Source organism: Euleptes europaea, chromosome 2 (assembly GCF_029931775.1).
Source record: "Euleptes europaea isolate rEulEur1 chromosome 2, rEulEur1.hap1, whole genome shotgun sequence".
NCBI classification, from domain to species: Eukaryota; Metazoa; Chordata; class Lepidosauria; order Squamata; family Sphaerodactylidae; genus Euleptes; species Euleptes europaea.
Genome location: NC_079313.1, coordinates 66,433,633 through 66,459,208, shown reverse-complemented (window position 1 = coordinate 66,459,208; position 25,576 = coordinate 66,433,633). Strand labels below are relative to the sequence as shown.

Below are 25,576 nucleotides of genomic sequence, written 5' to 3'. Positions count from 1 at the left end.
TCCCTCTGTGCTAAAATTTTCTTGAATATTTTTATCACCATTCTAGGTGTAAGATAAATGTACAGTACTGCACATGAGTATAAATGAGTAGTATTACAGAAAGAAATAATGTGAAGCATTTTCTAGTAATTTTTCTGTGTTTTTGGAAAGGCTTGAAGCTGCAAAAGATGATTATCGTGTTCACTGTGAAGAGCTTGAGAAACAACTGGTTGAGATTCAGCATCGGAATGATGAACTGACTGGTTTGGCAGAAGAATCCAGGGCCTTGAAAGATGAAATTGATGTTCTTAGGTATGGTGTGAATTGTTGCCACTCATAAAGAAGGTCCCCAGCATATGCTGAATTTGTCCAGGTTTTAAGCTTGATATTTCTTACAACAATGTATAGTGGATCGCTTCTCATAAACACAGAACGAAAATGTTACAATGTCAGATAAAGATAGCAATTCAGTTGCAATATAGTACATTTTTTAAAAAACTAACAGATTTAGACCAAAATCTTGGAGCCTCTTGTTTGCAAGAATAATTGAAGTCAGAACTATTAAGTGATACTTGCATCTTGAAAATGCAAAAACATACCAGTAAACAAGAGTGGGTATAATGGATTTTTATTTCTATATTTTAATGTATATATTAGGGATGCCAGCCTCCAGGTGGGACCTGGGGATCCCTTGGAATTAGAGCTCGTCTCCAGACTACAGACATCAGTTTTCCTTGAGAAAATGGATACTTTTGAGGGTGGTCCCTGTCCTCCCCAGGCTCCATCTCCAAATCTCCAGGAGTTTCCCAATCTGGAGCTGGCAACCCTACCCCCCCATCCCCTGCCGGTGGGCAGGAGGGACCTGGCAGCCCTACTATATAATAGGGAGTATCCCTATGCTTTGGTTATCATGTATGTAATTACATTTTTTCTACGTCTGAACAAGATGTCATTCTGCTCAAGGTTAAGATGCAAGATTCTTTGCATTCAGGAGTGCTGCAGACTCCCTAAATAACAGTGCTGTCCTAAACAGAGTGGTCTCCATGGATTTGGAAGATGTAACCCTGCTTAAGATGGCACTGTAAATGTTGCACTGTCATGTCAGGTATTCCAAATTACATTAATCTGAATTTATAATAACAAGTGAAGACCTATGAAACTCATACCTAGAATGTGTTTGTGTATTGTGGGAGAAACTCTTCCACCTAGTGATCAGTTTGGCGGGGAAGAGGGAAGAGGCTGAGTCGTCCTTTCCCTCAAGCTGATTGGGTTTTTTTAGGGGGGGATTTGAGACTGGTTGGGTTCAAAGTAGAGTTGTTAACTCTGGGTTAGGAAATTCCAGAGATTTGGGGACAGAACATCGGGAGGATAGAGTTTGGGTGGGAGAGGGAGCTTAGCAGGGGTGTGATTCCATAGACGCCACCCTCCAAAGCTGCCATTTTCTCCAGGGGACCTGATCTCTGTAGTTTGGAAGCCAATTATAATTCTTGGAGAACTTCAGGCCTTACCTGGAGGTTGGAAACCCAACTCACCCCTACAATCTTAGTTTTGGAAGAGGTATTTGAGGCTCATTCTGTTGGCTGGAGGAAGCAATTCAGTCCTCATCCACACTCAGGACTACCATATCTGTGCTACTTTGTTACCAGGGCTATTCTCAAGAAGCTTAGGGAAGTGTGCATATGCCTCTCATATTTAGATCCGAGTTTGAGGGCATGGTGCTTGTTGGGTAGGAGTAGGTCAGTTGGATTTCTTCACCCCTTTATTTTCCTATCTATAGGAGATCTCTACCACCAGTAGATAATCTCTGTGAAGGAATTAAACCATTTCTACCATTTTGTATTTGATTCTTGTTTAATGTTTAAAATTGTAGCCTTTGGGGGGAAATTATCAGTTTGGGGCTCAAAGGTTGTAAGTCAGCCTAGGAAATAGAAACCAAAGTGAAGTATCCCTGTTTAGGTTTGGAGAAATGAAACTTAGAGCTGATTACTGATTAATCAAGATCTGGGAGGGCGAGCTAGATATAAACAAGAGAACCAAAAACCAAAGTAAGCACAGGTCAAAGCACTAAAGAAGAGAGCTGAAGAGAAATCTTCGCTGGAGACTTTGGCTGACAAAAGGAACAAGGTTGAACTAAAGGAAATTTCTATGCTTCAGAATCTACCAGGATAGTTAGCTTTAGCTGGGTGTGTTTTCCTTTTTTACTTTCTTATCCCAAATGATGTTATGGCTTTTTGTAAGCTGCTTGAAAACTTTTTATAAGCATATGTTGATGCTTTAAAAAATCTTCACTAGGATTTTGATTTGTTGTGTAAGCACCTTTGTCTCTGAAACTTTTTTTTCTGCACCCTGTATCTAAAGGTCATCCCAGTGAATCTGGTAATTCTGAATTGTTTGGGTCCTATAAGAAATCTGTAATGTTGTAAAGAAAAAGGCTGGAATCAACCAAGAAGAAAGAAAAAAAGATTTATAGTTAGTGACAGTAGAAAAGCAGTACAGACTACTGGAGGAGAAACGTTAAAGGGGGCTACAGATTTGAAAATAGAGATACCAATTCCACCTTGGGAAATTCCTAAAGGTTTGAAGGTGGTGCCTAAGGAGGGCATAGTTTGGGAAGGGGAGGGAGGTCAGCATGATGCAATACCATAGAGTCTGCCCTCCAAAGTTGTCATTTTTTCCAGGGGAACTAATCTCTGTAGTGTAGAGGTCAGTTGAAATTCCAGGAGAACTCCAGGCCTTACCTGGAGTTTGGTAACCGACAGAAATTGTTCTGGCTCACTTTCCCTACCTCTCACAGTGGCGGCTATTGCCAGCCTGCGGTATTCTTCTTCACTGTCACCACCTGTTCTGAGGATCCACCTATCAATGAACAAATTATACTAATAATACAAGATAATGGTGATCATGCCTTAGATTGCTTAATCCACAGACGTAGGGTTGCCAACCTCCAGGTGGAACCTGGAGATCTCCCAGGACTACAGCTGATCTCCAGACTACAGAGGTCAGTTCCCCTGGATAAAATGACTGCTTTGGAGTATGAATTCTGTTACTATAGCACACTAAAGTCCCTCCCTTCCCCACACATTACCCTCTCAAGACCACCCCCAAATCTCTGTTTCCTAACCTGCGTTGACAATCCTACACAGCAGTCATTAGCAAAAGTGTAGCAATTAAGGATATATTACTGTTGTTTTTTGTAATAACCAGTCTTGAGTACAGAGAAATAAAAATATGTGATGCCAGGTATCTTAGAGAGCAATCATAAGCAGGTCTAATTGGAAGTAAGTCTCAAGTTATTCAGTGGAGCTTACTCCCAGGAGAGTGCCTTTAGGATTTCAGTGCCTCATTCATTTATCTCTAACGCAAGCTGACAGGTAACTGAGAACCCATAATATTTAATCTAGGAGCTGAGTCTTTATCAGCCCTACAGCCTATTTTATTCAATGGAAAATTGAATGACTATTAAAATAGTTTTAACTGCACATTTTTCTTTTTAAAAAAACATTTTATTAAATATATGCAGATACAGAACAAAAAAGCAGCCACACAATAATAGAAGCAAAAGAACCACATAGAAACCTAATATCCAGTATAAAAGATAATACCATCAAGTTATGGTAAAGAAAAAAAACACACACAACCAAGGGGGTGAAAAGAAAAGAAAGGGGGTGCTTCCCTCTAAGATGGCTGAGACTTTACATATTCATTTCTAAAAAAGGGGAAACATTATTTATCCTCTGATATAACTATTCAATAACTTATTTAGAATTTTCATGTAACCATTAAAGACTAATTAAAGAAAATTCTTTAATGAACTATGCTCTTGAAATTCTTTAAATACATTATAAAACTGTTCCAAATTAAGATTATCTTTACTTTTCTTTCCCTGAATTATTCTAATCGTATTTGTTAAACTTTCAAGTGTCACTATATTCCTCAATTTATCACGTCACCTTTCTAAGGAAATCCCTTTAGCATTTTTCCAACATTGGGCAATAAGCATTCTAGCTGCAACTAATAAAAAGTATTTCTATGACAGCCCCTGGAGTGCTGGTTTTGGAGGAGGGGGGAAACGGTGGTCATTTGGTTCTGAGTAAGAAAACCCCTTTGTTTGCTCTCTGTTTTGCTGCTACAGAACATTTGCAGATAAGGCAAGTAAGCTGGAATCAACTATTGAGGTGTACCGTAAAAAACTGGAAGATCTGAACGACTTTCGCAGGCAGGTGAAATCTCTGCAGGAAACAAATATGATGTATATGCACAATACTGTGAGCCTAGAGGAAGAGCTAAAGAAAGCAAATGCAGCTCGTGCACAGCTGGAAACGTATAAAAGGCAGGTAAGAAATTACCTTTTCTTTACATCCTCCACGTTGCGCTCTTTCCTCATTATTGTTCCCCAACTTAAACATGATTCAAATGCACACTTACCAAATCTAATCCTCCCCCCCCCCATTCTGAATGAGGTCATTTCCAATCCTGCCACTTATTTACAATCATCTCTTGTTGACATGCTATTGTTTATTTTTTTAAAAATGTTAACTTGTTAGTGTATGATGGGGCTAGTAGTCACCCTTCTGTGATTTGGGGGAGGATGGTACAGCTTGTCACATTTAAATCTACCCATCCTGCACCTTAGTAGCAATCCAGAAGTTTGTGTGCTTTGCTGCATGTGTGGGTTGCAGGTTCACTTTGATGTATTTACAGAGAGAGAATTTGCCCCCTGGCAAAGTGAGAGGCCAAGCTACACATGATGTGGGAGTTCTGTACTGAAGACTGAAGACTTTCATAGTGGAGTTGGGATTTGAACCTGGGTGTCTTATATCTTACTTAGATGTGACATGGATTTCAATGTGTTGTAGAACGGAGTTCAAAAGTAGTTATTGGAGCTGCTGAAGAAATTCTGTGTTAACAGTAAATTCTGGCTAAACCCCCTCCTCCCCTCTTGTAAATCAACAAGTGTCAAACTTGGTTTGTTTTCCTGTTCACACAAGGTCCAGGAACTTCACAACAAACTCTCTGAAGAATCCAAAAGAGCTGATACACAGGCATTTGAACTGAAGCGACTAGAAGAAAAGCATGAAACATTACTTAAAGAGAGAGAGGTGGGGCTTCTGTGAGTGTAATTGAAATACATTAGTCTGTTTTTCTCAAAATAGCTGAATATAGGTACAGTGATGCCTGATAATAAGGCCATTTTTTGTTGATACATGGAAGATCTTAGTCTCAAGAGACTTGGCATTGGCCAGAATACAAAGCATTAAAACAGTATTACTAAACATGGCAAATACTCCTTTGATGAAAGTAAATTGTTTATTGATTTTTGTGAGCTCAAACATCAAAGAGTTGTTTAAAACTGCATTTGCCAACAGGATTCTTTGTGGCCAAAAGCCAGAATTAGACTGGCCCGTGTGCTAATGAAGTCAGTGTTGTAAAATATCAGACAGCAGCTTGTAGAGCACTCAAATAGAAGTACTAACAGAGGGGATTAAATGTGGAACTGTTGCATGAGGCAAAGAGGAAATAAGTGTGTATCTGAAGCTATGCGGCAGATTGAGAGGCTGGAGGGTGTCAAGGTGGGGAACAGGAAGTGATCCTTTAGAAGGGAACCCCTTCCTTGGTTGATGTACAAATGTTCTGGGGATACCCCTGTAGATTTAGGTTATAAAAGAGCTCTTCCTTTTTCTTCCCACTGTCTTTACCTGAGGAGTTTAGAGGAATCGGGGTGTGTGAGAGGGCATACCTCACTTGCCCTCTCCCTTCCTGCTGTACTGTGTAGAGTACAACTACTCAAACTCTTTTGTTTATTTCTCTACCTGCTGCTTGAGGTACAGATAGTAGCTGTGTGTGTGTGACTTGTTTCACACACCTGCCTTCCTTCCTGGCCAGCTAACTTTCTGTAGCCCAGGCAGGAGTTTCTGGTCTATGCTTGAAATGGCCCAGCTCAGGATATCCAAACAGTCATGTATCTTGCCCATTCCTGGCAGGTGGGCAAATGGTTTTTGTCCATCCTGCCCATTTGTCTGCATGAAAACATGAAGCTCCTTATACTGAATTAGACCATAGGTCCATCAAGGTCAGTACTGTCTACTCTGACTGGCACCAGCTCTCCAGGGTCTCAGGTAGAGGTAGACATAGAGGTAGAAGTAAAGGAAGCTCCTCTCCTCTCAGCCTGCAATCTGAGAAGTTAAGTTGCTTCATTTCCCAGGAAATAATATTTTCTCTGACATCAGGCTCTCCCTGAGTGTAAATCAAGGTACCCTGCATCTAACATAACAGGGGGAAGGTGGGATTTTTACAGCAGCTGATTCAATTATTATGATTATAAAGGCTGGGGGTCTGTGATGAGTGTTTTGACTGCATGATGACTTGCTTACCTAGAGTGAAGGTGGTGGATATCATGCGCTGTCCAGATTGGCTGATACCTAGGATGGCAGACGAGTCAGCAGTCATGATGCACAGTGGCACCAGTGATATTGGGAAATGTAGTGTTTTTTAAGATTTTAATTATAGAGTTGAAATAAAAATGTGACAGCAATCATGGCAGGTCTACACATATGCTTCTATGAAAGGTTTACAAATATCTAAAAATAATACTATACACAATTGTCTTCTATATGCCCCAGGTTCCGATATTGATAAGGTTGTAAGGTCCTCAGTCCATTGAGTTACAAAAGGCATTTATCTTTCCAACATTGTAACTTGGCAATGTAGTTGTGTGGTCCTGGAAGAAAAATTTAGGTTACTAGGGTGGAAATTTAGGTCACAAAGGAGAAGATTAAATATCAAGAGCTCAGAGGTACAGTTTTAAGGATTGCTATTTGTTCCACACACAGGGTCATCTAGTCAGGCAGAGATTAAGGGTCTCTGTGCAGATGAGAAAGTGGTGCCAGGAGTGAAGGTTTAGATGTGTTAGGAAGTGGGGAACTTCCTGAGAGATGCTGTACCTCTACAAAGGAGATGGTCTTCATTTTAACCGAAATGGAACCAGGCTTGGAGCGCTTAATATCAAAAAAGTGGCAGCAGCTTTTAAACTAACACCTGTGGAATGCAGACATGAGCTGGAGAGCCTCTGGTTTGGGATGATTCATCCCAAAGGGCTGATGTGATAAACTCTTGGGGAAATATTGGTGGGATCAGGTTAGAACTTCAGAATTAGAGTAGGGCAGTAAAGGGGAGCTGTGTGAGGAAACCTAAAGGCTTAGGAAGGCATGTATTGTTTGGAGAGGAAAGCAAGGTACAGGTGCATACATGCTAATGCTAGAAGCCTCCAAGCCAATACAGGGTAGCTGGAGTTCTTGGTGCTAAACGGTAATTTAGATATAGCAGGCTTTATGAGAAATCGAATTTTATGGAGAAAATTAATGGGACACTGTTATCCCTGGATATAAACTCAATGTACAGGACAAGGAGGGCCTTGTTGCTAATGGCATTGCTCTATATATCATAGAGGGCATAGAATCAAATAAGCCCATAAACATTGGGAGAATGAACTCTCCCATGGAATCACTATGCTTTAAGATACCAGGCCCTACAGGTTACTTAAAAGTGGGGGTGTACTGTCATTTCCCTGATCAAAACCATGAGTCAGCTGTTGAGAGGGAGAAGGCAATAAAGTAAGTGACAAAACTGGAAAGTGTTGTAATGCTAGGTGGCTTAAGCTACCCTCCCTTTTGAATTACAGGACATGGTAATGGGAAACTGGCTTATACCATTTGAGCATAGTCTCCTGTGACTGGCAGCAGCTCTCTGTGGTTTCAAGTTTCCCACTGTTTCCAAACTGAGATGTTCGGGATTAAACATGGGACTTTCAGCAAACATCCTACCAAGACAGAGCCACAGCCTCGAAGGGCTTAATTGAGCCACAACTTTTCTTTGATTGACCACTACTTCAACTAAATATTTTTTTAATTTTATTTTCAGAGGTTGATTGTGCAGCGTGATGCACTGAAAGAGACAAACGAAGAACTTAGGTGTTCACAAATGCAGCAGGATCACCTCAACCAAGCGGGTGCTTCCCTTTTTTTCTTTTTGTACATTTCCCTTTTTATAATTCCATAAACTAGAGAGAGCCTTGCTGACGTGTAATCTTTTTCAGATTCATCTGTTGTGGCAAGTCATGAAAATCTTGCTGCTGAAATTCTACCTGTGGAATATAGGTAAGAAAAGTGCTAGTAAAAACCATAATACCCTAAAGGGTGTGAGTGTGTGAATATGTTGTAGCTGAATTTTGTCTAGTAATGTCCTTGAAGCTCTGACCTGCATGGCCCAGGCTAGCCCAGTCTCATCAGATCTCTGAAGCTAAGCATCCCTGATTTAGTACTTTTTAGTACTTGGATGGGAGAACACCGAGAAGGTCTAGGGTTGCTACACAGAGGCAGGCAGTGATAAACTGCCTCTGTTCATCACCATATGTTGGCTGCCGTTTGAGGGCATCTTCCACCACCAATGGCCTCCTTGAAATAGCAGAGTTAGCAGGGCTCACTTCAAAATTAGTCTGGAATCTGGATTTTTATGGGATTTTTAATGATGGGAAAACTGCTAACGTCTAAGATGTCTTAAAATGGAATCTGATGACAGTGAGTATTTTTTTAAAAGGAAAAATGTCTCCCCTTCCATAAAGGAGATTTTTGATAATGTAAAAGAATTCTCTGTGTGTATAGCAGGGCAGCTTTAAATTATCCCTGTGCTTACAAGTCTGCCTATTTAAACAGTCTTCTAACTCAATGTTCTAGTATTAGAGAAAACCAACAGTATAGCATATAACCAAAGTGAAAAATATACTTGTTAATTATACATTGTAACACAGCTTGCCCAGTTCCAGATATCTTGAGGAAAAAAGATACTGAAGTAAAAGAACACCTTTTGGAAAACACTTCAGTCATAAACTTTCTTTCTAAACTTCAGAGAAATGTTTATTCGGCTACAGCATGAAAACAAAATGCTCCACTTGCAGCAGGAAGGGTCAGAAAATGAACAGATTATAGAACTTCAAAAGAAGCTAGAACAAAAGCATCGGGCAATAAATGAACTGGAAACGGAAAACAGGTGATCCCCTCTCTTATATCCAATATTTTGTGTATGTATGTATTATGTGTATATGGCAGGTTTTTTTTTAAACCTACTAGGTAACACAGAATATTTAGAGATAAGTGCAAACCATCGAACAGCAATTCTTCAGTCATCAAAAATAGGTGATATTTCCTATTTTCATATTCTTCGGTCCTTGAGAACTGTGCTTCAGGAATCTAAACAAGTGTAAAACAAACTCACGAGGCAGCTGTTTTTCTAATTTCTAATTAATCTCAGTCATCATCATCATTTCATCCTTCCCCAGATCCAGTGACATCCAAACCATGATATGCCAAAAGCAGAAAACAGGAGTAAAGGGGGGTGGGGGCAAAAACTAAAGAGAGTCAGTAATTGCTGATGTAAATATACTAGGAGACATTTCATTCTTTACATAACAGTTGTGTCTGCTACAGCTAAACCATTACTACAGTGGTTTTTCCTGCAGTATTAGGTAAAGTGCCCTGACCTGGATGGCCCAGGCTAGCCTGATCTCGTCAGATCTCAGAAGCTAAGCAGGGTCCGCCCTGGTTAGTATTTGGATGGGAGACCACCAAGGAATACCAGGGTTGCTGTGCAGAGGAAGGCACTGGCAAACCACCTCTGTTAGTCTCTTGCCATGAAAACCCCAAAAGGGATCGCCATAAGTCGGCTGCGACTTGAAGGCACTTTACACACACAATAGGTAAATTGCCATGAGCAGGTAAATCTCTAAACATTCTGAATTACATTTCAGGAACTCCTGATGGGCCATGTCCCCAACCTTCTTCAAGTACTTGGTCACTCCATTTGCCACGAACACACAGTTTATACCAGTGTTTCGTACAGAGTGCGTGGCTACTGCCTAAAGTAGCCCTGCTACAAACATGTTCTTTCCATTTCATCATTTACCCTTAACAAAAAGCACTACGCTTTCCAAGGTTACTATCAAAACTAACTTTTGCATTGTTTCCAACAAGCATGGTCCTTTCAAAGCATTACTCTTTTCCTACAGACAATGACTGTTTTGCTTTCCTTATGTTTTTCTCTACATGTAACGGATTGGGGATTTTAAAACATGTTTCTTAACAGACTGAGCAAGGAGCGTATCGAAGAGTTGCTGCAGCAAATTGAAGACCTTCAGAAGACCTTGCAAGAGCAAGAGTCCAAGCCTGAAGGTGATGGGGTAGGTGCAGATATGAGTGGTGTTTTCCAAGATAAAACTGTTAACCATTTTTTTGTCTGAAAATCGTGATCCTGTTGCCAAATATTTGATTTTTAGTGAACATTTTGTTTGCCTGGTGACTGGCAGTTGCTGACAGCTGTAAAAAACTGAAAACGCAAGCACCGTGCTTTCCATTCACGATAAAACAAGTCATTTTCAGGAATTATTAGCAGAGGATCTTGAGAAAACAGCTAGTTTGGTGCACTGGGTACAGAGCTGGCTTTTTATGTGAGACTCCAAATACTGGAAGCTCATTGGGTAGACTTTAGCAAGTCATTCTTGAATGGCCCTATCTCACAAAGTGGTTGTGGCAATGAATGAGAAACGGTAAAATGCTTTGCATACCGTTGCTGCTGTTTAAGATGTGTGGTTGGTAGATGGGTGTGGAAGTGATCTTAAAATATTTAACTTCTATCTATTGATATTTCATGCATTTCCTCTATTTCATCCAGTGTTAGGCACTGATGGGAGCAAGTTACTGGAGCATATGTGGATTGTTAGCTGGACCTAATACATTTCTAAATATTTTTAACTTGTTTTTATAGTCGAGCAAGTTGAAGCAGAAGATTGCACTACATATGTAAGTTTTATGAAATTATTTGTACATTTTGAATACCAAGTGTAAATGTACATGAGGGAGAAAGGGAACAGAGAGTATCTTGACAAAAACACCTCGTGTCCTTTTGTTCTTGCAGTGCTAATATAGAAAGGGAATGATCATTAGCCATGAGGAGTCCCCACCAACCTGTCATCAACCCCCTCCCTGTATCTCAGGTTATCCCAGTCACTTATTCAGTTACTTATATTCCATATAAGTAACTTATTCAGTTACTTATATTCCATAGGCCAGAGATCTGGGGTCAATGAAAGTGTCAACTCAGTGTGCTGCAGTGGTGAAAAAGGCAAACTCTTAAGTAAGGGATTATTAGGAAAAAGATTGAAAATAAAACAGCTGACATTATAGTGCCTCTGTATAGATCTAGGGTGCGACCTCTTTTGGAATACTGTGTGCAGTTCTGGTCAATGTATCTCAAAAAAGGACATCGCAGAGCTGGAAAAAGTACAGAAGAGGGCAACCTCTTCTGGGACTTTTCAGTTTAGAAAAGAGACAACTAAGCGGGGATGTGATAGAGGTATATACAGTTATGCACTGTGTAGGGAGAGCTGACAAACAGAACTTTTTCTCCCTCTCCCAAAATACTATAACTCGAGAGCCTCCCATGAAGCTGATGGGCAGTAGATTCAAGACTGACAAAAGGAAATACTTCTTTACATAGCATGTGATTAAAATGTGGAATTTGCTGCCAAAAATGTAGTGATGGCATAGACTGCTTTAAAAGGGAATTAGACAGATTCATGCAGGATAGGTCTATCAGTGGTACAAGCCATGATGACAAAAGGGAACCTTCACATTCAGAGGCAGTAAACCTCTGAATACCAGTGCCAGGGGAGGGCCTCAGCTTCTATGCCCTGTTGTTAGACCTCCAAAGAAACTGGTTGGTCGCTATGTGAGACAGGATGCTGAACTAGATGGACCACTGGTCTGATCCAGCTGGGCTCTTCTAATGTTCTTACATAACATAAGAAAAGCTGTGCTGAATCAGACCAAGGCCCAAGTCTAGCAGTCTGTTCACACAGTGGCCGACCAGGTGCCTTTAGGAAGCCTATAGACAAGATGACTGCAGCAGTATCCTGCCTGTGTTCCACAACACCTAATGTAATAGGCATGCTCCTCTGATACTGGAGATAAAAGCTATGCATCATGACTAGTATTCATTTTGACTAGTAGCCATGGATAGCCCTATCCTCCATGAACATGAACATGGGGGCTCAGTGGCGGCCACTGCATCTCCTTCAGATGAGATAAGTGAGGGGAGGGCGGAGGGAGGAGGGTAAAATCTAATGGACCTGATTTTTTTGGGAATCTAGATAGTCGCAATATGGGAGTTTGGAAACATCCAAGTTTCCCGAAAAATTTCAGGTCCAGTAGACCCAAATGTGAATTTTACCAAAACATTTTTTGGCACCCCCCCCCCCCAATCTTCATGCCTTTAACTATTTCAGTTCTTGGGCCTAAACATTTAGGCCTATAAAGCCTAAAATAATTGCCATAGAATTCTTCCTGTTTTTGCTTTTAAAAAAAAATAGAATATCTTCAGTTTTCTAAGTACCTGTTCTGGAAAAGTATGCATCGTATTTGATATTTTAACATGTTGTTCTAAGGTAACTCAGAGCATGAGTCCTGTTCTTTTTCAAAATGGTGGCTCATCATTTAAAAATAGCTTATAAAAATACAAGTTTGTTTCATATTTTTTAAGTTACAATGAGTTCCTAGGTATATGAATTGTATGATCTGATCTCTGTGTCAATATTGCTGAATCTTTCAGGGAAAAACTGAGCGAAGTCCATGATGAGTTGCAGAAAAGGGAGGCTCTTCTTGCCGACCTCCAACCAGATCAAAATCAGAATGGTAAATTTCCATGACTGTTACTTTAGCTACGTGTTGGCTTGGATCCAACCCCCCCTACGTAGAAGGCTCTAGCGAATGGTTTTTTTCCCTGTGAACCCCCACCCCACCCCTCATCCAGCAGCCCTAACAAGATTCTTGGTGTCACAAGATCTACATGAATAGCTATCTGCATAGGGCTAAACTGAAGAGGAGCAAGGGGGTGAAATCATCTCTCTTCCGTCAGTGAAACTGCACCAGCAAAAGGGAGTGATTATTTCATTATAGTTGTCCCCATTGATTCCTGCATAAGCATCTTCTAGGCAGTTTGTGTGTTGGTGTTTTGTACTGCCAGTCTGTAAAGCAAATGGAAGAATGTATTTTATCTTCTCTTTCTTTTCAGAAATTAATTTCTATTTAACTACAACATGGTTAATTAAAAAACAAAGTCCATGTAATACCCTTTTGGAACAACCAAAATAATGCAAAATGTTGTACAAGCATTCAAGTCCGGCATAGCATTTTTAATAAGTTGCTGGTTTTTATATTTGCAGTTGGAATTTTCTGAAGGCTGAAGGCATACAACTTCGTACCAGTTCAATCCAGCATGACCCAATCTTATCAAGTCTGTAGGCCCTAGGTGCAAGGACCTAAACTCTTCCTCCATGCACGCACGCACTTTTTCTTAGCATCTAGGGCTTGAAAGCACTTCTACACTATTTTGTGTTATTTGGTTAAAAAGGTAAAGGTAAAGGTCCCCTGTGCAAGCACCGGGTCATTCCTGACCCATGGGGTGACGTAACATCCCGACGTTTTCTAGGCAGACTTTGTTTGCGGGGTGGTTTGCCAGTGCCTTCCCCAGTCATCTTCCCTTTACCCCCAGCAAGCTGGGTACTCATTTCACCGACCTCGGAAGGATGGAAGGCTGAGTCAACCTTGAGCCAGCTACCTGAAACCAACTTCCGTTGGGATCAAACTCAGGTCGTGAGCAGAGCTTTTGACTGCAGTACTGCAGCTTAACACTCTGCGCCACGGGGCTCATCGTTATTTGGTTAGTCCTAATAAAATGTAGTACATGGTTTTTGGCTTTGCAATCTTTGTTAAACGATTAGTAGCTGTACATGAGCAGGTGTGTGCTGAGAGTCCTGAGTTTTACTCTGGAGCTGCAGCTGGGGTAGCTAAGAAGAAACCCACAAGCCATGCTTCCGCCTGTCAGACAACTTTTATTGAAGACTGGGAAGTATAGCACTCTTTTATAGGCCATCATTATAAATAGTTTTGAATCCCTCTAGAGAGTGCTGCATCCCAACAGTACTTCAAGCTTGTTCCTTGTTTCAGGTTAGATAAGACATATTTGTGTGTTGATAATCTCATGGTGTTTCTCACTAAATAGCGCAAAAGGTTGAAGAATTGGAAGCAGCTTTGCGTAAGAAAGATGAAGATATGAAATCAATGGAAGAGAGATATAAGATGTACTTGGAAAAAGCAAGAAGTGTGAGTATTGTGTTTAATGACATTAATGGATTTATTTCATAAATGTGAAGCTGGACCCCCCCCCCATGCCTTCTTCCATGGCATTTACAGGATTAGTTTGATACCTTTTGGTCAGATTTCCTAATTTTATTGTTTCTGTGTCCACCCAACATTATTATGTCATAAAATTCTTTCAATATTTGCCAGACTGGCAAATACTGAGTTATTTTATAGCAATGCATCAAAACATATTTTGCCTCAAAATTCATTTTGTGACTGGATGCAAGGCTGTTAAAGATAAAGTCCAAAGCATTTTGTAATGTTTATTTTCATGCAGGTGATAAGAACCTTAGACCCCAAACTAAATCCAGCATCAGCTGAAATCATGTTGCTGAGAAAACAACTGACTGAAAAAGACAAAAAAATAGAAGCACTTGAGGTAAAAAAAAAATTATGAGATCCTTAATATTTCTTCTGGAAGTTACAACTAATTTGATTACAAAAACTAAGTGTGTTGGGGGGTGTAATTCAAAGAAGGCAGAGTGAATCAAAATACTGTTATTTATTTTTATTTATTTGTGTGTTTGAAAATGTTCATATTTCCACATGCTCATAGTTAAAAAGAAAAAAACAATCAACCCAAAAGTATAGCAACAAATGGTAACCATAGTCCATCAAAATAATTCCCAGAAGACAAAAACATCAAAATCAGTCTTTGTATGCACTACAAAACAAAACCATCTCCCAAACCTTACAAAAAGCTGGTACAGATGAAGAATGAGATCTTGCCATAGTAGAGTAAACCCTTTTCTGGGAAGATACTGCTGGAAGAGTACAGGGATGGTCTAAATTGGATCCCTACTGAGAGAACTGTTCTTTCAAGTACACCAGTCCCAAGTCAAAAAGGGGTACTAAAGGTAAAACACCAGTATCTCAGAATGAACCTAGAAGCAAGTAGACAATCAAACAAGTTTTTTATTTTCAAACTTAGAGCAATACATGCATGCCCCTCAATACATGCATGCCCCTTATCAAAAGCTGAGCCACCTGCATTCTGTACCAATTAAAGCTTCTGGCTTGTCATGCAGAGCGGCCCCCATGTAATGAGTATTACAATAAAGCCAACCTAGAGGTAACACAAGCATGATTCGGTGTGGTCAGATCTGTTAAGGCAGAAAGGGAAGAATACCTGAAGTGGAGATGATAGATGATAGTCTGAACACTCCGTTCCGGTATTCATTGATATGTATGGATTGCCCTAGAAAAAGATATAAACTTTCATCTTTTAATGAGTCAGCTTTGAATGTTGATGATCATAAAAAAAATTCCACATACATCTTTCACTTATAATTTTCTTCTAGGGAGAATGTAAATTGGCTAAGATACGTGACCATGAAGAGAAGTTAATTGTATCTGCATGGTATAACAAGGTGAGTGGGTGTGTGTGTGTTAGAAGATTACACGTGAACACAAGGAAAATAAATACTAATAACTTTCCAGAGTCGAAATAGTCACTCCCATCACCCATCTACTCAGTTCTGGTTACAGTGATAGCATGCAGGTTCCGGCTGCCATCCTCCATGCAGTCAGAAAATTGGATTTTGGAAGCTGTCCACTTAATAATTGTTTCATGTTTTTAAATTGCTTGTCTTGTGCAGTAGAGGAATAAGGAGCAAAGATTCTAATTGTGCCATTCAGCCTTTATAGGCTATTTTCACCAAAAAAAACGATGGCACAACCTGTTTCCTTCTCCATTGACAGCATTGCAGCTTAGAGGTGCCCAACTATACTTTTGTGTTACAGTGATCACCTGCAACAGTTTCGAGACAGAACATAAGGGATCGTGTGTCTAAATAGTTTATCTTGCTTTACTTCCAGAGCTTAGCATTTCATAAGCTGGGCATGGAGTCCAGGCTGATAAGTGGGAGCAGTGCCTACAAAGATACTCCTTCTGGCCTCCCTGGGCGCTCTTTCCTCGCACAGCAACGTCATGTCACCAATACCCGAAGAAATCTCTCTGTTAAAGTACCTGCTGCAGCATCAGATTAAATCACCGAGGATATTTGTGCACTAAAGTGTCCTTAAATTATTTTGTAACTCCTGTTCTAAACTGCCTGACAGAGGAAGAGGGTGTGATGCTGGGCATCAACTATTTTACATGCGAGACCCATTTGCTGCGCTGGTAAATTAAATTTAGCCAACTGCTTACACAAAGCAATGCATATCTGTCAACGTTTTCTTGATTTTAAAGACTTAAGGTACATGATAAGCACAACTGTAAAGGATTTATATCTGTCTTCACGGTCTCTTGTATATGAATTCCAATATTTGCCATCATGTTGAAAATTCTATTTAAATGTTTTCAGTCTAATTTGATTTATTGGCAGCAATTTTTATATAAATTCCCTGCTCCACAAAAAACCGTATTTTTTTCTGAAATTGTTCCGTTTTATATTGAAGAAGGAAAGAAACTGAAAATCTATTGCAATTATTTTTACATGAATGGTTCTGCCTCTAAGCAAAATGTAACCAAAATGATTTACTGACTTGAGGATTTGACTTTAAGGCTGCAGTCCTAGGCACACTTACTCGGAGCTAAGACTCATGGAACTTGGCTCAAACCCTTTCAATAGGATGAGGGTTAGGGTTTTGTAGTGACTACTTAATTACAGTTTGGGGTAGATAACATAAAGAAAATACTTCCTGTTTTAAAGGTATGAATTCCGCAGAGCCAGAATAGCAGTATATTGGAAGTTGATTGACAAAGTTGCTGTTTAAGCAAGAATTTAGGCTCTTGCATAAGATTACTCTAGCATTTTTAAAAAGTGAAAAACCCATTACTCAGATCTGTGTTGTAGGTAGAATAGACCTTGAACGATTCCATAGTTTTTGATCATGTGAGCCATGTATATGATCCAGGTAAGATTCTAACCTTTGTGTGACGGCTGGGCAGTGTGGTCATAGAGCTGTGTTCAGTTGCCCCACAACGTTGATAGTTCATGACTTGGGGGCATTCCTTAATTTGAAAGAGGAGAGTAGGGCTGTGCATATCAATAAACCTGAACTGAAAATATGCCGAAAAAAGCCATTTTGGTAAATTTCAGGTTCAGGTTTACCAAATTGCAAAACCTAGGGGGAAGCCAAAGCCAAATTGGCCATTCCTGAAAAAACCACGTAATTATCCACCTTTTCCGGGTTCTCCCCAGGATTTGCAAAGCTCCTGGGGGGCATTTTTGAGGTAGAGCCGCCAAATGTTCAGGGTAGCTTGCAGGGACTCTCCTTGCAAGAACCCCCAAGTTTGGTGAAGATTGGGTCGGGGAGTCCGAAGTTATGGGGTCTGGAAGAGGTCACCCACTCCCTCCTCTATATAGAAGCAGGAAGGTAAGAGTCAGATTCTCTGTTCGCTAATGGGCTAATGCTTGTCTATGGAGGAGGGAGGGGCGACCTCTCCAGTGCCCATAACACCAGACCCCCTGATCCAGTCTTCACCAAACTTTGGGGTTTGTGCAAGAAGAGTTCCTGAAAGCTACCCTGAAAATTTGGGACCGCTAGCCCCAAAAAGTCCTCCGCAGGAGCTTTGCACAAAATCCCATTTGCTTGCTATTGTGGGAATTGTTCATTAGCCTACTTTTGCTACAAAGTCGCAATCCTGCGGAAGTCGGAAACCTGAACCTGAATTTTACTGATTTTTTTTTTGCACATCCCTAGAGGGGAGTGACAGCTAAGGGACAAGTTTGGGTCGTAGAGAGTTTTAAGTAGTTTGGCTGCCAAGTGGTCTCCTAGCACCAGCAGTTGGTATGGTAGTTAGAAGGCTTCAGGTCATTGGGTGGTGCAGAGGATCTTTCCTTGTCATGCAATGGCCTTGACACTGTAATCAACTGCAGAGATTGGTGCAGGGAGTGGAAGGTGCCAGGTACATTCTATACCTGAGGGTTGGGTGTACCTGTTCCCTGGGATCTTCTACACTGTGGCCACTAATTGCATCATGCTGTAGGTTAGCAACTTTGTGTCTGCATCCTTTTCATCCTTACAGTAGACTCTGGAATAAGTAGCCTAGCTGTTGATTTTAAATCCTTATAAACTGCTTCATCTGAAATATTACTGTTGACATGTTGATACAATTTAAACAAAACCAGTAGGGCAGGTTCTCGCAAAGAACAAATGTTCTTTTGTGTATCCATGTGCATCAAGCAACTGCTGGAGTATAGGCTGCTTCCTGCAAAAGTTCATGCCATCAGAAAACTCCGTCCATGAAGTGATGCTGCACATCTAGAATCAAGGGTACAATTTTTGGCAATCTGGTACAGTTTCCATAAGGCATTAAAATAAGTGAGGATGCAAGTTCTTGGTAGAGGGGCATTTTGTTTTAAAGGAAGACAATGCTTAAAAACTCTTCAGTCACCCGATACAAAGTTAACTAGAATGGGATGGTATTTTTGTTTCTTTGTTCTGTAAATGATACTAATGCAATTGTGAGTTTTTTAAAATAAGTTAATTCATAAACACTTGAAATAAGATTAATTCTGTCACTATGAGTTATAGATTTGCTTTGTTTATGGGAGTGTTCAGATCAAGCACAGAATCCCAGCGCTATATTAAACTACAGTTCAGATTTTACTAATTTTTGCATTCATTAGATCTCACTTAACTTATTTGTGGCAGTAATTGCAGTATTACGTGCTTTTTGTTTTAGATTTTAGTCTTAAAAGTGTGAAATATTCTCTAACTGTCTGATGACATGATACACTAAAATACCACCAGTTCTTGTTACTGAGTAAGTTTCCATGTTTCTCTTGACTAACTGTCAAGTTTTCTCATCTCTTAGTATGCTGATTTCTGAGGTGTCTGACTGCTCTGAATTTGTAGAATGAAATGATCAATGCAGATGTTGTAGCATGATGCTTAGTGTTTTTGATACTGTAGTATATTTTTGTAATTCAGTATGACTCTTAATTGCACTGAACTATTTAATCTCCATTAGGGCTGTCAAAAAAAAAAAATTCGGTACAGTTCGGATTCTGCCGAATTTGGCCCTTGTGGGTTCGGTACGTGCCGAAGTCCGAACTCCCCCACTTCGGATCCGTTCAATTCGGTGGGAATTCAAAGTTCGGGAAAAAAATTCGGCCGAATAAAGCCATTAAAAACACAACCGCGCCTTTCCGCGGCTCTGGGGGGGGGCATTTTTGGGCTCAGAGGTCCCAAACTTTCAGCAGAGCTTCAAAGGACGTATATTGAAAGACTCCCCAAGTTTTTTAAAGATTGGGTCGGGGGGGCTGAGATATGGGCCCTGAAAGGGGTCCCCCCCACCCTTAATGTGGATCTCTCCGCAGAGCTTGCCGCCCACGCACAAAGCTCCCGGCCCGACAAACAGCTGATGAGAGCAAGGGCGGGGCAGGTGCTAAGAACTTTGCAAAGCAACACAACTGCAGAGCAACCCCTTTGCAAATATGCAAAGGGCGGGGCAGGTGTGAAGAATTTTGCAAAACAATACAACTGCAAAGCAACACAAGCACGCAATGCAAAACCTTTGCAACAGTGCATAGCAACACCTGACACCTGGGAGTTTGCATACCATGGAAAGGGACAGAGGCAGCTAGCTATGCATAATGAGCAGGAGGGGGTGGAATGTCTCCTTTTGCATTGGACTTGGGACCAGGCAGATGCATTCTTTAAGTCACCATTTGAAAACCAGTTTTGAGCAAGCATCAATAACCTAACTGATCTTATGAATGAGGAAAAACCTGAAGAATAAAAATGAAGCCCCCCCTCAAACCAGGGAGAGAGAGACTGGAGGGGGAACACACACCCCAGGGAGAACCGGCAAAAGCCCCCTTTGGCTTCCCCCCCCACCCACAGAAACTGCTCCCTCCCCACACACACACACACACAGACTCTGCTTTCCCCCCCACACACACACAGAAAAGAAAAAATATAGATTAAAGCCCCCAAAGGGGTCTTACTGTGGCTGTCTTCTGTTCCAGCAGGAGGGGCTGGGAGGCTGGGTAATCCAATATGATTCCATTTGTATCCAATATAAGATCCATACGTATGCATCTCTCGAGGGTGATCCATTCATCCCAATAGGGGAAAGGGGAAAGCCCATATCTCGGGGGCCCTGACCCAATGTTTACAAAACTTGGGTGGTCTCTTAAAAAGCCTTGACTGAAGCTCCGCCGAAAGTCTGGGATCGGCACACCCAAAAATGCGCCCCCTGCAGCCATGGAAAGAGAAAAGGGGGGGAGCCAATATTTCAGCCCCCACTGAACCCATCTTTACAAAACTTGGGTGGTCTCTTAAGAGGGATTCTCTGAAGCTATGACAAAAGTTTGGGGGCTGAACCCCCAAAAAAGCGCCCCCTGCAGCCACGAAAATGGAAAAGGGGGGAGAGGAAAAAGGGGTGGAGCCCATATCTCGGGGGGCCCTGACCCAATGTTTACAAAACTTGGGGGGTATCTTAAGAAGCCTAGTCTGATGCTCCGCTGAAAGTTTGGGGTCGGCACACCCAAAAATGCGCCCTCTGCAGCCATGGAAAGAAAAAAGGGGGGGAGCCCATATCTCGGGACCCCCTGACCCAATGTTTACAAAACTTGGGTGGTCTCTTAAAAAAACCTGTCTGAATATCCCCTGAAAGTTTGGGGTCGGTACCCCAAAAAATGCGCCCCCTGCAGCCACGGAAAGGAGCGAATGTGCACAAGCACCCCCTCACACACACATGAGGATTTCCCTCTCTCTCTCTCTTTCCCCGGCCGGCCGCACATCAGCTGATTCCTCCAGCACTCAATCCTGACTGATTGGCCAGAAGAAGACCCAGCTTGGCCACCGATTGGCCGGGGGAGGAGAATGCTGCTTACTGACGGTTATGCTGCTTACTGACGGCCGAATTGGCCGAATTTATTCGCCGAACTCCCGAACTCGCTGAATTCGGCCCCCCCGGTTGCCCGCCAGTTTTGAGTTCGGATCCGTCCGAACTAAAAACCGCCGAATCAAGGGAAATTCGGCTGATTTTCAGTTCGGGCCGAACCGAATTGACAGCCCTAATCTCCATACATGAGGTTTCACAAGCACAGTAGATTTAATAGCTTTAATCTTTTATTCATTTTCTCCAATTTATTCTCCTTGTATTAGAATGTTGTGGCCATAAGCTATCTCAAACTAGGTATAATTAAGTACTGTTAGAAGTCATGGGATTCACTTGTTCCTTGAATTCCTATAGGATTGAGTCAGAATTAATTGTGACTTGGATTGCGACCCAGTGGAATCTTTATACCAAAGGACCAAAAATATGGCTTTATTTTCACCAGCTTGAATTACTTTTCTACATTGCTGTTTTGATCGTAGAGAGTACTGGATCGTAGACAGTAATAGAGACAAAACAGAATAAGGGGAAAGGCCATGTAACTTTGGAAAGACTTCTTCCACCAAAAGAAGGACCAAACCAGGCAAGGCAGTAAACACAATGCTGCAGAAAATGGTTGTCGTGTATCATGTTCCTGCCCCCCGTTTACCTGTCATATTGTAATGTCATTACACCACGTAAAATTCTACTAGACGTCATGAGATAAATTGGGGAAGAAAGTATGTGTGATAGATGCATACTTACTGCCATGTCTGCTTTGGCTCTGATTTTGTTTTAACAAAATGTTATCATTTTCACTGTCCTATAGCACTGTTTTATAGCACTATCAAAAAAACTCAACTTCACAAGCATTGTGCTAAACTTGGCTAGAACTGGGAACAGACTTCAAACTATGTTGGTGCAATAATTATAAAAATCCATATGCAATTGTGTTCATTATCACAAATCACCAGTTTTGGGGGAAACTTTATCTCTTTCCCTCCTTCTCTAAACAGATTGTTGTGTTGAATATCACAACTCTGGCTAGGCTGTGCATGCATATCACCAACGCTTAGATTTATTTCCAATACCTGTGTGTGTACCATTCCTCTTACTGGGCTGAGATGTCTCTTGAGAGACAGCATCCTCATTGTGAGTTGCTGAACGTGAAGAAATTGTTATCAGAAAAGCAACTGCATGTATTAGCTGTTTGCAGCTGAATTTGTGTATACTCGATATGACACTAGTTTTAAACTTGAACTACCTCCTGTCAGTAATAAAATTCTAAGATTTGATCACCAGCAATGCAGTTCAGAATTTGACCCCTCTTGCTTTTAAATCTATAAAGTTCAGGTGAACTGGGATTTTCCTTTTGCATTTATTCTGAAAATACAATAGGTTTTAATACTTGTTTAGCAAAGCATTGCATCTCTTTGTATTATCTTTCACAAGGTATATTTTGATTTGTGCATAATACAGAGTAATTTAGTTATCTGCGCAAAGCTTATAAAATGCATTGTGTTCACATGGTTTCAAGGAGTGCAGATATTAGAATATTGGAAATGAGCTATTTCTCATTAAATCAATAGTTTACTGATTTAATAAAAGGTATAGATTTGTTTCTCTTTCCAGTGAAAGAGCTGAAAATAATATTTGATCTTTCTATTCATAGTATTCAAAAACAGTGTTTTTATTGATAATAAATTCAGGACAGAGTACAGGGGCGAAAACACATGGTTGCTTTAGCCTCCTTTATTCCCTGTTTCAGCCAGGATCGAACGCATGCGTTTTGCCGAACGTGCATTCGATCCTGGCTGAATCCTGGCTGAAACAGGGAATAAAGGAGGCTAAAGCAACCATGTGTTTTTGCTCCAAGCAGGACTCCTCCATAGCTCTACTTTCCCCTTTAGTGGGGTTTGGGGCTGGAGAAATGTTTGTAACTTGCACATGGTATGGTAGTCATTGACAGTACCCATCAAGCAATCTCTCTGCAGCCCAATCTCTCATTTCAGTAGGAGACTGTATAAAAAGTGGTGTTTAATAGATTATGCCCTTTCTTGACTGCATGGTTATTGTAATTAGACTCAAAAGCACTTTGTTTATAATTGCCATTGTGTAAATTCATAAGTTAATAATGGAGAATGTGATTTAGTTATTAAAATCATGATCATTTTGAGGGTTTTTTAAAGAGTTATATGTTTATCAGAATAAAGCATTCAGTAGATTTAATGGAATGTTTCACAAGAATATACAGTACTTTTTATTAATATGGAATAAGTGAAAGTGTTTTTCCACAGTAAGCATTTTGCTGGAGACCACATAATTGTTAGCAATACTAATGTTTTTGTTTGCAAAAGAGTATGGTTGCTTTGATTTTTTTTTTCAAATTAGACTTGTTGAGGTCAAATTTTTAATGTCTGTGTGTATCTGTTCAAACAAATGGCAAAAAATTGCACTAATTTGTAAACATGGTTTTCTTTTTTATTTGACAAACGTTCTTTTATATTCACATTAAAACTTTTGGCTTTAATTTTGTGATCTCTTTATTTTAAGTTCCATAGTAGTGCTCTCACCAATATATTCCTCAAGGCTAGAGTGTACATATACATCCCAGTCCTAAGGTTTTTCATGGGATCATATTCCACATTTTCTTGGTTTCAAATATATATGCAAAGCAGTTTCCCTCTTCAGTAAGCATGAGGCACGTCCAACAGCCATTTTCCTCTTGTTCTTCTAGTATTATCAAATAAGTCACCTTCAAACGTAACTGGGTGCTGCGGTGGTTTCCCAGCTAACCACAATGTAAGAATGGCTACCATAGAGTATCGGGATACTGAGTAATGGATATCACTCCGTACAAATAACAGATTAACAGTAACACAAGTGTTAACTGCTTAAAAGTGTTTATAGAAAAAAATAGTGATGTGTCTATTTATTAATAAAGTAGAAAGGTGAGGCTTTTTCAAAGAACACAATTTGTTCCAACATTTATCCGCTATTGTTTGAAATACTGTTGACAAGTCTAAAATTGCACTTTTCCTACCAGATTTTCCTTTGAGATGGAAATCTGTGACAATTTGCAATTAGTCTGAAATAGACATTGATTTAATTGGAACACATTTCATTTTATGAACATTAGCTAAGCTATCACATGAGATAAGGTAGAAAAAGACATAATTTCTAAATTAAAAGCAATTTTTATAGACCCATCATCCTTCTGGAGGGTTAGTAAAATTCTTTTTCCAGCCGTTTAACTTTGCCCCTACATTTCAAACTTCCAGTGCCAGTGTTAGTGTTTATGTTCTCTGCTACAGTAGTGTTTATGATAGCATTAAGCAGGCACCCTTGTGGTGTTAGTGGTTGAAGACCATGTGGGAAGTTAATAGATTTGAATATACCTCAGTGATTTAATAACTAGTCCCTTGAAAAATACTTTAGAGATTCCTTCAGCAGAGGAATTTCCAGCAAGACTTTCAGGGAAATTTAACTTAGTAACTTGTATCTGATTTAGTTTTACAGGATACAGTCTGGGGCCTGTGAGAAATTACATGCGGGGGGTGGGGGGAACGGGACAATGTGCAAAATATGGGAATCCTAGCACCCAGTATCTCCCTCATGGATTTTGTAAACTCTTAGGCTGAGCAGGTGAATTTCTCCTCCTCTTCCCCCACTTTTTTTCTTTAACATTAATTCACCAGCTCTCAACATATCTCCCATTCTATGGAATCTTCACACATTCAATTCTCCGTTTTAAGGTTATTGGGGTTTGGTTAACTGAGGAACTTATTTTTGAGCTCACCTGGTGAGTCTCCCGTGTGGATCCTACTTCATCTGTGGGTTACCTTGTTTATACTATCCCACAGGCATACACCCTTTTATTATTATGCATACTATACACATGAGTCCTTAAATATACAGCAATATGTAATGAATAACACTTTTGATGTCCAGGTTTGTTGCATGTTTTTCCTTTTCTCTATTTCATTTGAATACATCTTAATACACAAATGTCTCTTAAAAGAGAGGCTAGAACTGGCTTTTAGCATAGATGACTCAGGAGAAGGGATGGAAGTGTAAGGAAAAGGCTGAGAACAATTCTTTTGTTTTAAAAAATAAAGACTGCCTCAATTGCTGTTTCTTTTCAGCAAACATGGGGTTTCTATCAGAACCAGGGGATACCAATGTTAATCATAACAAACTGATCATCCAATAGATGATATCATAAAACCAATATGCCCTAAGAAGAAGGTATGAGGGACTATTATAATTGGAAATTAGTTCCACTGAAAGCAACAAAGAAATTGCTTCTCTTAGTGAGGAAATTCACAGATGCAGTAAGTCTGGGGGCACAGAGTGAGTCCCATTCTGAAGACAGTGCTTAAGGTGACATTCTTTGGAGCCTGCAAAGACAATTTCTGGAGGGGGTCAACGAAGAAAAGAAAAAGCTCTATCCTGGCCAGCTGCTTTCTAAGACAAACCCGTTTTCCTGGAAGACCGAGAAAACGGAGTGAAAACTGCCTGGAATTCCATTTTGGCATGTGTACACATTTTGCAAACTACAGACACAAAGCCCAAG

General features: G+C 40.4%; 1 protein-coding gene across 1 annotated transcript in view; it reads left to right on the top strand.

Annotated features, from left to right (window-relative positions):
* HOOK1 (hook microtubule tethering protein 1) overlaps positions 1-16,429 on the top strand; it is a 40,673-nt gene extending 24,244 nt beyond the window's left edge. The window contains exons 10-22 of the mRNA XM_056844119.1: positions 151-291; positions 4,112-4,313; positions 4,968-5,078; positions 7,897-7,984; positions 8,072-8,132; positions 8,881-9,021; positions 10,114-10,207; positions 10,792-10,826; positions 12,634-12,716; positions 14,086-14,186; positions 14,503-14,604; positions 15,527-15,595; positions 16,044-16,429. Of these exons, the coding sequence (XP_056700097.1) occupies positions 151-291; positions 4,112-4,313; positions 4,968-5,078; positions 7,897-7,984; positions 8,072-8,132; positions 8,881-9,021; positions 10,114-10,207; positions 10,792-10,826; positions 12,634-12,716; positions 14,086-14,186; positions 14,503-14,604; positions 15,527-15,595; positions 16,044-16,214 (1,399 nt within the window). The 3' untranslated portion in view covers positions 16,215-16,429. The remainder of the gene's footprint in view (positions 1-150; positions 292-4,111; positions 4,314-4,967; positions 5,079-7,896; positions 7,985-8,071; positions 8,133-8,880; positions 9,022-10,113; positions 10,208-10,791; positions 10,827-12,633; positions 12,717-14,085; positions 14,187-14,502; positions 14,605-15,526; positions 15,596-16,043) is intronic.
* The last annotated feature ends 9,147 nt before the right edge of the window (positions 16,430-25,576 follow it).